The sequence below is a fragment of the Prionailurus bengalensis genome, chromosome D4 (assembly GCF_016509475.1).
Source record: "Prionailurus bengalensis isolate Pbe53 chromosome D4, Fcat_Pben_1.1_paternal_pri, whole genome shotgun sequence".
Classification (NCBI taxonomy): Eukaryota; Metazoa; Chordata; class Mammalia; order Carnivora; family Felidae; genus Prionailurus; species Prionailurus bengalensis.
The window spans coordinates 38475391-38488026 of record NC_057359.1 but is presented as its reverse complement, the minus strand read 5'-3'; the positions used below and the strand labels follow the sequence as shown (position 1 = coordinate 38488026).

The window sequence follows — 12636 nt, the reverse complement described above, 5'->3', positions numbered from 1 at the left end:
GCTGGTGATCCTAGTGATAAACTTGAATTTTGTTGGAGGACAGAAATCACAAGTCTAACTTTTAAGATAGATTTATCAGCTTTTAATAAATTGTTGGAGAAAAAGTAGATTTTAGGAGACAATATGCAAAAAGTTTGGAGTCCCTAAGAGCCATGTTAGAATTCTAAGTTTGACACTTTTTAAGGTAAATTTCTTAATCTCTGCTAGGTTTGTTTCTTCATCTGTAAAATGAGGTTAATAATCACATCTTTTAGATTTGGAGAATTCAGTGTGATAATGCACGTAAAATTTTTAGCACAGTGCCTCGTGCAGAATAAGCAGTCAGTGGTTGGCCTGGTCAGTAATCACTGCCATGACTAATAACTAAGCAAATAAAAAATGTTGAACACAGGAATCATCTGATATTTTATTATGAGAAAGAATTGGGTGTAACTTCAGAAGTGGAAGATTTTTATACTTCTAGCCTGAGTTTTAGTCTTCACATCTCTAAAGGTGATAGCTACTTTACAGAGAGAATATGTTCGGAGCTTCCAGAAATCTTAAACAAGGTACCCTGTGCTAAGGTATTTTTTGGGAACAGTTCACAGAATAGCATGAGGGAGCTTATCGAACTAACCAGAGCTTTTAGTAAACGAGGAGCAAGTGTCATGAATATGCATTACAACACGGGAAATATGATGGGACATTCATTTATGCAATCTAAAGAAGTTTACTTTGTGTGGCAATAGAGGATATTTGTTAGCAAAGTATAAATTTTAAGAATGCAAATAAGCTGTTACTCTTATTTTGCATGTGATTTTCATGTACAGAATTGGTATCATACTCTATGTACCATTTTCTAGCTTGCTTATTTTCTCTCAATCCAGTGATTTGGAGATCTATCATGTTGATACTCAAATTCATTCAGTTTAGTTGTTGCAGGGCATTTCAGCACATGAATACACCACCATTTATTCCCAGATTGCTACTTGAGTAGTTAACATTTATCCACAACTACAATAATTGTGTGCAATAAATATATCTATTTCCTTACACGTATGTGTGAGAATTTATCTAGGTATGTTTCCAAAAGAGGAATTGCTGGCTCATAGATTTAAATGTATTATTTATTTTATTAGAAGTTGTCAAATTGCTTTTTAAGGTGGCTGTACCAACTTTTAAATCAGGCAGTTCTAATATATGAGAGTTTCCTTTTCCCCATGTCCTTGTGACCACATCATAGGATCATTTAAAAAAACACATTTTTTTGGTCAATCTGATGGTTAGAAAATGGTATCTTGTGTTAATAAGCAACGTATAGGTATAACAGGAGTAAGGTGGTGGGGTACACATTTTCTCATCTGTCATCTGGATTGAATTTTATATCTTTCTTACCTTGCTGCAGTGATCATAATCTCAATCTTCATAATAAGAGTAATAAAAGATTTATTGATTGCTTGCTCTGTGCCAAAGCTTTGTTTTGCATTTTGCATACCTTCATTAATCTGGTCCTCACAGTAATTGACATAGACTCACTGGATCCATTTCCCGGCTGAGGAAGGGTAAAAGAGGGACTAAATAAGTTGCAGAGGGTCACACAACTGTTAAGGAGCAAAAAATTGGGACTTGAAAAGAGGGAGTCGGTTCAGAGCTCAGGCAGCCTGGCCTCGGAGCTCTTTTACCTTTGCTTTTCTGAATTTCATTCTCTGCAAACCTGTGTATTGGTCTCAAGGAAGGCTGCCATTATTCTGTTCAACTGAGTCTGAACATGTTCTGTAACATTTTTCTTTTACACATCTCCTTTTTTCTGTCCACGGAATATTTTACCATGTCCTGTTCAGTGAATAACGAGTCTGGTTCCTTGCTCTGGTCATTCGGCAGCTCGGTCCTTGTTATCTTCCCCAGTGTTTTAAGGAGTTACAGCCTTTCTCCTAGCAAATATGTTGTATTTGAAAACACTTTACTATCTGCCAGACCCTATGTGGACATACAGTGCTATTTTCCAAAGGTTGTTTAACTTCTCTGAGCCTCTTCCCTTTGTGAAATGAATGAAAGTAAACAAACTCATCTAGAGAATAATGCTGAGCACATGATAAGCTCTTAATAAGTGTTTCCTGCTGCTATTTTTATTGTTTGAGAAATTATAAGAATCGGTCTCCCCAATTCACACTAACTACAAAGAACCCTAGGAGACATTTTCTTTCTTTGCTTTATTTTTTTCCTTTTTAAGAGAAGGGTTAAGGAGTCCTACATACGTATTCTGAATTCTTAAATGTCTCCCTACAAATGGCTAAATTTACTGACATCTTTACTTTGCCGTTTTATCTTAGGAATTGCTTTAAGAAACAAGAAAGAGTTTTGGTTCTTGTCTTTCACAGAATTCCCACAGTGAAAGAATATGAGGACTAGGATTTTAACCAGTTTAAACTATTTATACAAATATTATTAAGATTCAGGAACCTGATAACATCCTTTCGAACTAAATAGTTAGGTCTCTAGGATTATAGATTTCTAATAATAAAAAAAAAATGCTGACTTCATCTGCCTTCATCTGGCCAGGAGCCGTCCTCTCCCTCCACCCATGGTACTCCTTTATACCCAGCCTTTTCTTACTGGGACCTCCCTCACTACACGGGAGTCCACGCTCCAGTCTTTCCTCTCCTCTGGACACTCCTCAAAGCTCCTCAAATTGAGGCCATGTTTGGACCATGCTTTGTTTTCCTATTTAATGCCCAACGTTGTCTCCCATCCTGTAGCACGGAGCAGACTGCGTTATCTCAGAGCTCTCTGCTAGGTTTCTCTGCTTTTTTTCCAACACCCTGAGCTGCTTGTTCCTCCTCCCAGCCAGACACCTACCTCACTGCAAATCACCTTGTTCTTATCCCCCAGCCTTTTCTTAAGACATAAATTTAGTGCATTCATAGCTCTTAGAGCTATATGCAGTCACTAAGTACGAGTTCCTGTGTTTATTATACCCCTATATATAGGGGTAGGGGAAGTGCACTCAAGCAGGGGAGGTGGCAAGCACCAAGGCCCCAGAGCAGAGAGCATGCCTGACCTACTTAAGGAACAACAAGAAGATGCTGGGGTAGCTGGAGTATAGAGAGGAAAGCACAATTGTGGGAGAGGAATTTAGGGCGGCGGTGTGGCATCAAATCACGTAGGATATTGTCAGCCACTGCTTTTCGTGCCCGGACTGTTAGGTACCAGGTCTACCCTGGCAAGGAGGATTTCTACAGAGATAAGCTTCTGACATAGAGTGTGCAGGAATGTTCTTTTCCTTGATTTGATTGCCAAGTGTAGAAGCTACCATCTGTTCAGGGGTAGCTGAATTCCTTGGTTTCTTAATGTCTGCAGTATTAGAGCTCCTGGAAAATGGTACTTTTACATTGGTCTGTGTCCCAGCCAGGAGTGTGAGTCCAGCATTTACTTGTACCAAATCAGCTTCAGAATGAATGGCATTAGTGTTTATCAGACCCTATAAAACATATAATTGAGAAAGTGTTTAATAAAATGGTTTTGTTTCACTACCGGTAAAACCTTAAATTGGCAAAATTTCATAAATTGGCAAAAATTAACTTACATTACATTACATTGAGTTTTTAAAATTACATTACATTAACTTACATTACATTGAGTTTTTAAAAATTTTGTTACAATTTTTGACCATATGAACCATTTTTTAAGTGTGCAAATCACTGGCATTAAGAACATTCCCATTGCTGCATAGCCATCACTACCATCTATCTCCAGAACTGAAATCGTCTTACAAAACTGAAAATTTGTACCTGTTAAATAACTCCCCATTTCTGCCTACCCCCATTTGCTAGCAATCACCATTCTTGTTTCTTTTCCCCCAGTCTTACTGAGAAGTAATTGAACATACATCACTGTATAAGTTTAAGGCAAATAGCATGATGGCTTGATTTTATATGTGTCCTCGAAAGATTATCACAATAGGTTTCAAGCCTTACGTTTAAATCCTTGATCCATTTCAAGTTAATTTTTGTGTGTGGTATAAAATACGAATCCCTTTCAATTCTTTTACATGTAAATATTCCATTATCCTGGCACCATTTATTGAAGAGACTTTCTTTTCTCCATTGAGTATTCTTGCCTCCCTTGTCAAATATTAGTTGACCTTATTATATATTCTTGTGTTTATTTCTGGGCTCTTGATTCTGTTTCACTGGTCTATGTGACTGTTTTTATGCCAGAACTATACTGTTTTGAATGACTGTAACTTTATAAGTACAGCTTGAAATCAGGAAGTGTGACGCCTCCTGCTTTGTTCTTTTTTCCTCAGGCTTTCATTGACTATTTAGATGGAGTCTTTTGTGATTCCATATAAATTCTAGAGGAGTTTTTTTTTTTCTATTTCTGTAAAAAATGCCATTGGAATCTTGATAGGAATTGCATTGAATCTATAGATGTTTTTTGTTAGTATTCACATTTTAGCAATATTCTTCCAACCCATGAACACAGGATACCTTTCCATTTATCTGTGTCTTCTTTGGTTTATTTTGTGAATGTCTTGTTGTTTTCAGAGTAGAGAAATGTCAAGTCCTTAAATGTATTACTATTTTATTATTTTTGGTGCTACTGTAAATGAGATCAATTATTTTTTTTCCAGAAATTTTGTTGTCAGTATATAGAGATGTTACTTATTTCTGTATGTTAATTTTGTATCCCACAACTTTACTGAATTCACTGATTAGATTTAACAGTGTTTTGATTATTTTTGATTTGTGTATAGAAAATTATGTCATCTCCATAGAGACGATTTTTTTTTTAATTTTTTTTTCAACGTTTTTTATTTATTTTTTGGGGGGGGACAGAGAGAGACAGAGCATGAACGGGGGAGAGGCAGAGAGAGAGGGAGACACAGAATCGGAAACAGGCTCCAGGGTCCGAGCCATCAGCCCAGAGCCCGACGCGGGGCTCGAACTCACGGACCGCGAGATCGTGACCTGGCTGAAGTCGGACGCTTAGCCGACTGCGCCACCCAGGCGCCCCCATAGAGACGATTTTAATTCTTCCTTTTCAATTCTGATACCTTCTGAATATTTTTCTTGCCTGATTGCGCTAGCTGGGGTTTCCAGCAATATGTTGAACAGGTGTAGTGAAAGTGGACACCTTTGTCTTGTCCTGATCTTAGAGGAAAAGCTTTCATCCTTTGATCCTTCCATACTGTTTTCCATAGTGACTGCAACATTTTACATTCTACCAACAGCACAGAAGGATCCAATTTCTCCTTGCCAACACTTCCTTTCTCTCTTTGTTTGTTTGTTTGTTTGTTTGTTTCTTGATAATAGCCATCCCAGTGGGTGTGAGGTGGTATCACACTGTGGTTTTGATTTGCATTTCCCTAATGATCAGTGATGTTGAGCATCTTTCATGAGCTTTTGGGCCATTTGTTTATCATTTTTGGGGAAAAGTCTGTTTAATTCCTTTGTCCATTTTTTAATCAGACGGCTCAATTTTTTAATTTTTTTATTTTAATGCTTATTTATTTTTGAGAGAGAGAGAGAGAGAGAGAAAGCGAGAGTGTGAGTGGGGGAAGGGCAGAGAGAGAGAGGAAGAAACAGAATGAGAAGCAGGCTCCAGGCTCTGAGCTGTCAACAGAGAGCTGGACACAGGGCTTGAATTCACCAGCTGGAGATCATGACCTGATGCTTAACTAACCCGATGGCTTAATTTTTTGTTGTTATGTTTTGGTGTTCTCTAAGAATTCTAGATATCAATCCCTATCTAAAGAGTGATTTGCAAGTATTTTCTCCCAAACTGTGTGTTTCCTTTTTACTTTATTGGTAGTATTTTTTGATTAACACAAGTTGTTTTGTTTTATTTTTTTGAAGTCCAGTTTGTCTGTCTTGTCGTTTGTTGCTTGGGACTTTGGAGTCATATCCAAAAATCATTGCAAAGCCCAGTGTTGTGAGACTTCTCTCTCTAAGCTTTCTTATAAGGGTTTACAATTTTATTTATCTTTATAGGGTTGAACTTTGGAGAGAACCAAGCAAATCCTTGGGCATCAGCATTGTTGGTGGACGAGGCATGGGGAGTCGTCTAAGCAACGGTGAAGTGATGAGGGGCATTTTCATCAAACATGTTCTTGAAGATAGTCCAGCTGGCACAAATGGAACCTTGAAACCCGGAGATAGAATAGTAGAGGTATCCTCTAGTGAGCTTTCTGTGCCAAAGTTCCCTCCCTCTTCCATCCTTTTTACTAAGGGAATCGTTGTCTTTACACTGCTCACTCGACCCAACATGAAAGTCAGATGTGCTTGTGGTGGAGGCGTCTCTCTCTCATATGTCCCATTTCATCTATAATTTTTCTCTTTAGAGCATGGTGACAGATTATATATCTTGATTCAGACACTGGTGTTTGGAGGTATCATCAACTATTTTTAAAAACATTGGCCCTGAATTAAAATAATGAAGTTCTGTTTGAAAGAACAAAGCAAATTTCTTGGGGAAAAATTGAATTGTTTGAAATTATGTATACATGTACAGAATGTGTACATCATAACTAAGCTCTCCAGTGAGATTTTATTTCAAGAAATGCTTTGTCACGATCATTCCATTGTAGATTAACTTCGTTGGATAAGATTGTTTTCCAAGTGAGTCTTTTTGGTAAATCTTTTATGCTAATCACCCTGGTAACCTTTTATATAAATGCCCCACCCCCACAATCCAGGCTCAGATTTTCCTCCTACTTCTCAGTGCTGTGCCCATTTATCACTGAGGGGTGTGTGTGTGTGTGTGTGTGTGTGTGTGTGTGTGTGTATTTACACACTCACGTATGTGTAACTTTGTTATGAACAAGAGAAGTATTTGGTCAAATTGTTGCTAATCTCTTAATTCAAAACAAAGTATAATATGTTAAATAGACTTTTCTTCCTTGGTCACTACTTATTTACTCAGCAAATATTCCTGGAACAGCTGTTGCATTCCAGATGCTACGACAGGCTCTGGGCATTCTGCAGTAAACAAGGCACCATGCCTGCCTGTCAAGTGTGACAGACTTAACAAGTAATCAAGTCACTTCAGAACAGTGTGATAAATTACTTGATCAGGGTAAGTGTAGTTTTAGTTAAGAGGGTGGAGGGAGGGTACCTGACCCAGATTTGCTAAATTGTCAGGATTTATAGAGTAGAATAAGAGACAACTTCCCAGTAGAAACCAATCACTTTATTATTATAAGGACCATTATATTTACTTTATGCAAGTGATTGTCTCTCATTTTCTAAATCCATATAACTAATTAATTAATAATTAATAATGCATTAAAATGCATTAATTGTGTAGAAAAAGATGATAACATATTAACCACAACTTTAAAATGAACAGTTTCAGGATTTATTTATTTAGTCCTTTACTGGTTGATTGTCTGTGAGAGCTAAAGAGGGAGGAAGATTGAGACATGGGAGGACAAGGGTCATGTCTTTTTTGTTTTGTTTTGTTTTTTTCTTCCAACCATTTATAAGGAACAATAATGGGCTTTTTCTTTCTTCCTGCATCCTTGCCTTTCATTAGGTGATATCTTAGCCCCTTTTTATTTATTTTTTTTTATTATTTAAAAAAAAATTTTTTTTTCAACGTTTATTTATTTTTGGGACAGAGAGAGACAGAGCATGAACGGGCGAGAGGCAGAGAGAGAGAGGGAGACACAGAATCGGAAACAGGCTCCAGGCTCTGAGCCATCAGCCCAGAGCCCGATGCGGGGCTCGAACTCCCAGACCGCGAGATCGTGACCTGGCTGAAGTCAGACGCTTAACCGACTGCGCCACCCAGGCGCCCCCCCCTTAGCCCCTTTTTAAAAGAAATGTTTACTTATTTGTTTTGAGAGAGAGTGCACATGCATGAATGAGGGGAGGGGCAGAGAGAGAGGGAAAGAAAGAATCCCAAGCAGGCTCCGTGCTGTCAGCACAGAGCCCAGTGCAGGCTCAAACTCATGAACCGTGAGATCATGACCTTAGCCAAAATCAAGAGTTGGACATTTAACAGACTGAGCCACCCAGGCAGGCCCAGAGCACCTTTTTAAAGAACTCTTTTTTAGCTAGAACACTATCTAAAGTTCCCAATTTCAGATTATCACAGGGCAGTTTATTTTATGGATAATTCACTATTAAATACCTTTGACCTAAGGCTAAAAAGTAAGGAAACATTTATAATTATTTCTAGAAAGGACTGATTATGGTTTGTACCAAAATGTTGTTTATTTTTTTTTTAATTTTTTTTTCAACGTTTATTTATTTTTGGGACAGAGAGAGACAGAGCATGAATGGGGGAGGGGCAGAGAGAGAGGGAGACACAGAATCGGAAACAGGCTCCAGGCTCCGAGCCATCAGCCCAGAGCCTGACGCGGGGCTTGAACTCCCGGACCGCGAGATCGTGACCTGGCTGAAGGCGGACGCTTAACCGACTGCGCCACCCAGGCGCCCCCCAAAATGTTGTTTAAATGTATTGAGGGAGTTAAAGCATCCCTTTCAAATTGAAAAGAAAGTATGTTTCTGTGTGTGGTAAAATACTATATGTGTTTTAGCACTAGTTTGTTGAAGGCTCTTATGTACAGGGGCTTTTCTAGTAAGTAAGAAAGCCTTAGGCCTCTGGGATCCTGGAGATTCTAAAACATGTCTCTGCCTAGTGTCTAAAAATGTATTTAGGCTAGACGAGTAGAGACCTGCACACTATTCCATTCTAAGTATAGAGTTCTTTGGACTTGAGCAAAGATCTGTAACGTCCTGGTAAACATCCACAGATGGAATATTTAGTGGATATGAACACTAACTTTTATTCTACAAAAATGAAAGCCGTTTTTAATACGCACTGAAAGATGTAATACATTATCTAAGTATCAACCTGAGGGAGGTTTTCAATTAAATGCATGTACTTCTTTTAAAGGTGATAATGTCCTATGCAGAGATCGAATAATTAATTTTCTTTTCCAGAATTGTGCCTACTCCAATTTTGCTATTTTGTTGCTTATACCATATTGTGGTAATTGGAAATGATAAAATGATAACAGTATCCTATAGTTTTAACCTGGCAGGATTAGCATTTGGCCTTTCGAACTATTCTCCTTCCTATTCAGTGCCTAAGCTGACCTGATCATCCTCCAGGCATTCCATGGTCAAAAAAGGGTTACAAAATAACTTTCATTTTCAAGCTATTTATATAAGAATTACTAACAAGCACAATTTCTTGGCTTCCAGCTCCTGTCACATCTACTACAAAGATTCTTTTGCAAAACTAATCTTGTCATAACCTGATTTTTCCGAACATCAGACTTTTGTTTTTAACTTCAACCGTCTGTATACAGTGAGAAACACACAAAGCATCGCCCACCCATTTCCCAAACTAATCTATAATGAATCGGAAGCAAATGTGTACGGTGATTTTCCTGATGAAGACAGTGCTGCGGGACAGATCCCTCATATGATTTCTTTAATGATGTTGATTTCCTAATTTAAGGGAACAGCTGATAGTGTAAGGAAAGCAGAAGCAGAGCCTTCATTTCAACTGATTATGATTTTAGTTGATTATTGGAGACAGAAATCTGTGTCCAAAAAAAGGGACCACAAGTCTCCTGGACAAATTAAGAGTTCTGGAGCCTCAAAAGTAGTCACCGTTATTTTTGATTCTGAAACAGAGTTTCCAGGAGCCTCACCCAGGATCCTCAAAATTCCAGATCCACAAATTGTTCTGTTGTTCTATAGCTTCTTGAAATGTTAAGCTGAGGCCTTCCATTGCAGGTGGATGGAATGGACCTCAGAGATGCAAGCCATGAACAAGCTGTGGAAGCCATTCGGAAAGCAGGCAACCCCGTAGTCTTTATGGTACAGAGCATTATAAACAGACCAAGGGTAAGCAAACAAAAAGGGCAAGGTAGGCAAACCCAAACAGTGTTCAACTTGGAAGCTAATGTAACAAGGGCCAAGTTGTCTCTAAGAGCAGATAGCCAGTGTTGAAATCTCAGGAGACTTGTTAAAATTTATATTGTTTTGTTTTTGTTTTTTTTTTTAATTGAGTTATCTTGGAAATCCCTTCTGCCATGTTTAATAAACACTGGAAGCCCATTGAAGACACAGAGAAGTAGGATTCATTGATGGCCATCGGTGTCTAGATGGATAATTGTTAGTATTCACCATAGTCACAAAATATATAAGTTGTTAAGAGGAACGTGATACAATCGTTTAACTTAATAGTGTGTGACCTCTGGTGGAGTCCCTGAGAAGCCTGAGAGATTACATTTTCTTTCTACACTTACTTTCTAGACAGAATTTCTAGCTGATGCAGTCCCGTGATCACCTGTGAATCATCTTGAGTGTATTTGTCCCACTGAACATTCTACACAGTGGAAATTTAAGCTGTGTGTTTATACACTAGTGATTTCATAACTGAAGCTTCCCAGCCACAGTCACTGTAAAGGTCTTCATCCCTGGCAGACAAAAACCTACTGACCCATTTTACCATCAGTCCTGACAGGTAAAATGGCTTGAAGAAATATTCGAGAAAGTAGGATGAATGAATTTAATGAATGTCGTTGATGGAGAAGAGACGAAGCAAGGCTTTGTGGATTTGATATGCCCTAACGATTCCGAAGAGGAAAACGATGCCAAGAGTTTACAACTGTTTTTTTTTTTAGCTATTCCTTCTTTAGGTCTCACTGAAAACGCTTATTTTCACGTGCAGCAGTTCTTAACCATACCCCTTGGAAAGTTCTTCAGAGCCATACACATTCACTGAAAAGTTTGCGTCTCATTTCAGGAGCTTCCTAAATGTTCTGAAGTTCACAGAGGTTCTAACTTCTGGATTTTAGTAAAAAGAAAACAAAACACAAAAAGACCCTGCCATACTGGTTGTCTTTCAAATACCTGCTCATTAATTAGCTTTATTTAAAAGAAAAATGTCAACATATGTGAGGGAAGTTAAAAGAACCTCCTAAAACTTAAAATAGGTAATTATTTTATAACTTTAAAAACAAGAATACAAGCAACCAGTGCTCAAATGATGGAAAGAGAGTAGCAGGCAGCTCCGTAGATGAGGTCAGCAAAAGTGACTCGCCAGTATTCTGTGCAGTGGAATTCGAAGTGACCAGATTTATCCTGTCGGTCCTTCTGTTGTCAAGACAGGTGTAGCTCTGGTCTGGGTTTACTGTAAGAAATGAATTTAGTCATTCCTCATGTGAGCAGTTATCTTCACATCTGCAGTTTTTAATCATTCCGTTGTTTATTGTTAGGTAATAATTGCCCATTCAGATGAGAAAATCTGCCAAATGGTAGGGCTGCACCATGCTGCAATTCTCTTCAGATGGTATTCAGTTTGTTTAAATAACTACAAATCTTTCCACATTTGTTTCCATTTGTCGTGTCCAATGTAGATACAGAATGATGATGTTGGCAAATGGCTGTTTAAGTTAAAACCATTTTTTTTTGTACGTGGGTAGGTTTTATTCCTTTGTTTTATTTTTAATTTCCAAGTTGCATATCATGCAGGACAGTACTGTAAACTGCTGAATAGGATTCTTCATATTAGTTTTAAAAACTTAAACTGCAGACATTTCTTTCAATGCTGGTCACAGTTTCTAATGAGCTGGGAAGATGTTTTCTCATACACCTGGAAAATACCGCTATTTTATTATCTGAGGTATAATGACTCTTGATTTTATAGCAATTACTCCAGGATAAATCTTTCTTAGAGTGACATGTTTAGTCAAGTTATGTGTGACAGGATTCAGAGTATGCTACCCCAAAATAGAGAATACTGAATATTTTAAGCCAAAGGAATTTAGGAAAAGGCAGGTGCTGGAGGGACTCAGACCTCCCCCTTCTCCCCTGATGCAGGTCGTAAAACCTTCCTCTGAGAGGCGCCCTCCCCATACCTGGAGGAAAGGAACATCCCTGCCTCCAAAGACAGAGGGACACTGGGAAGAATCTGAACGAAGAGACCTTCCTAAGTTTTCCTCAGTTTCCCTACTGTGTTCATACTCTTTTGTCCCATCATATTTTCCATGACTTCCCACTCTTAAGCAAACCTCCTGTAAAAAACCTCAAGTCTAACTATTGCTTCAGTTCTTCATTATCTGATGAAGGCTCTGTGTCATGTGAAAGTTAACATTAAATCAACATAAGTACTTTTCTCTTGTTAATCCCATTTTTTACTACAGAGATCGAGCTGAGAACTTCAGATGAATAGGGGAAAGATATTTTTCCTCCTCTTCATACGCATTCAGCTTTGGGAAATCAGAATCACTTTTGCATTTAAAATGAGGTCTATTTTCAGTGGTTTACTTCCTTGTGGAAATAATCATGTTTCCAGTAATCTAAAGGGAAAAAAAATCACCAATACAGAAGACTCTCTTAATGGAAAATGTTTTCTTTGTAGATACAATAAAACTTCAAAAAAAAATCCTGTACATAGGATGAAAAGATAGTCAATCTCTTTGGCACCTAGACTATTCAAGAATCAGAATTTCCCAGAACTGAGAATGATGATAATAATCCTCATGCTAATTAATAATATATTCTGTACTTATTATTACTGACAGTTCCATCCGTTGGACCACATGGCCATACCAAAGGGTGGACAGACCCTATTAATATGGACTAGAGAATGGTTTTGTCTTTCCTATGCTTTGGCTTAGTTAATGACATT

The 12636-nt window shown here is 38.0% G+C and overlaps 1 protein-coding gene across 20 annotated transcripts in view; it reads left to right on the top strand.

The window, feature by feature from the left end:
• The window catches only part of MPDZ (multiple PDZ domain crumbs cell polarity complex component), a 162605-nt gene that overhangs the window by 112652 nt on the left and 37317 nt on the right, over window positions 1-12636 (top strand). For 14 of the 20 annotated variants that reach the window (XM_043566176.1, XM_043566172.1, XM_043566181.1 and 11 more), the window contains 2 exons: window positions 5973-6150; window positions 9735-9845. In XM_043566176.1, coding sequence (XP_043422111.1) covers window positions 5973-6150; window positions 9735-9845 — 289 coding nt within the window. The remainder of the gene's footprint in view (window positions 1-5972; window positions 6151-9734; window positions 9846-12636) is intronic. The other 6 variants (XM_043566183.1, XM_043566182.1, XM_043566180.1 and 3 more) reach the window with 1 other exon arrangement.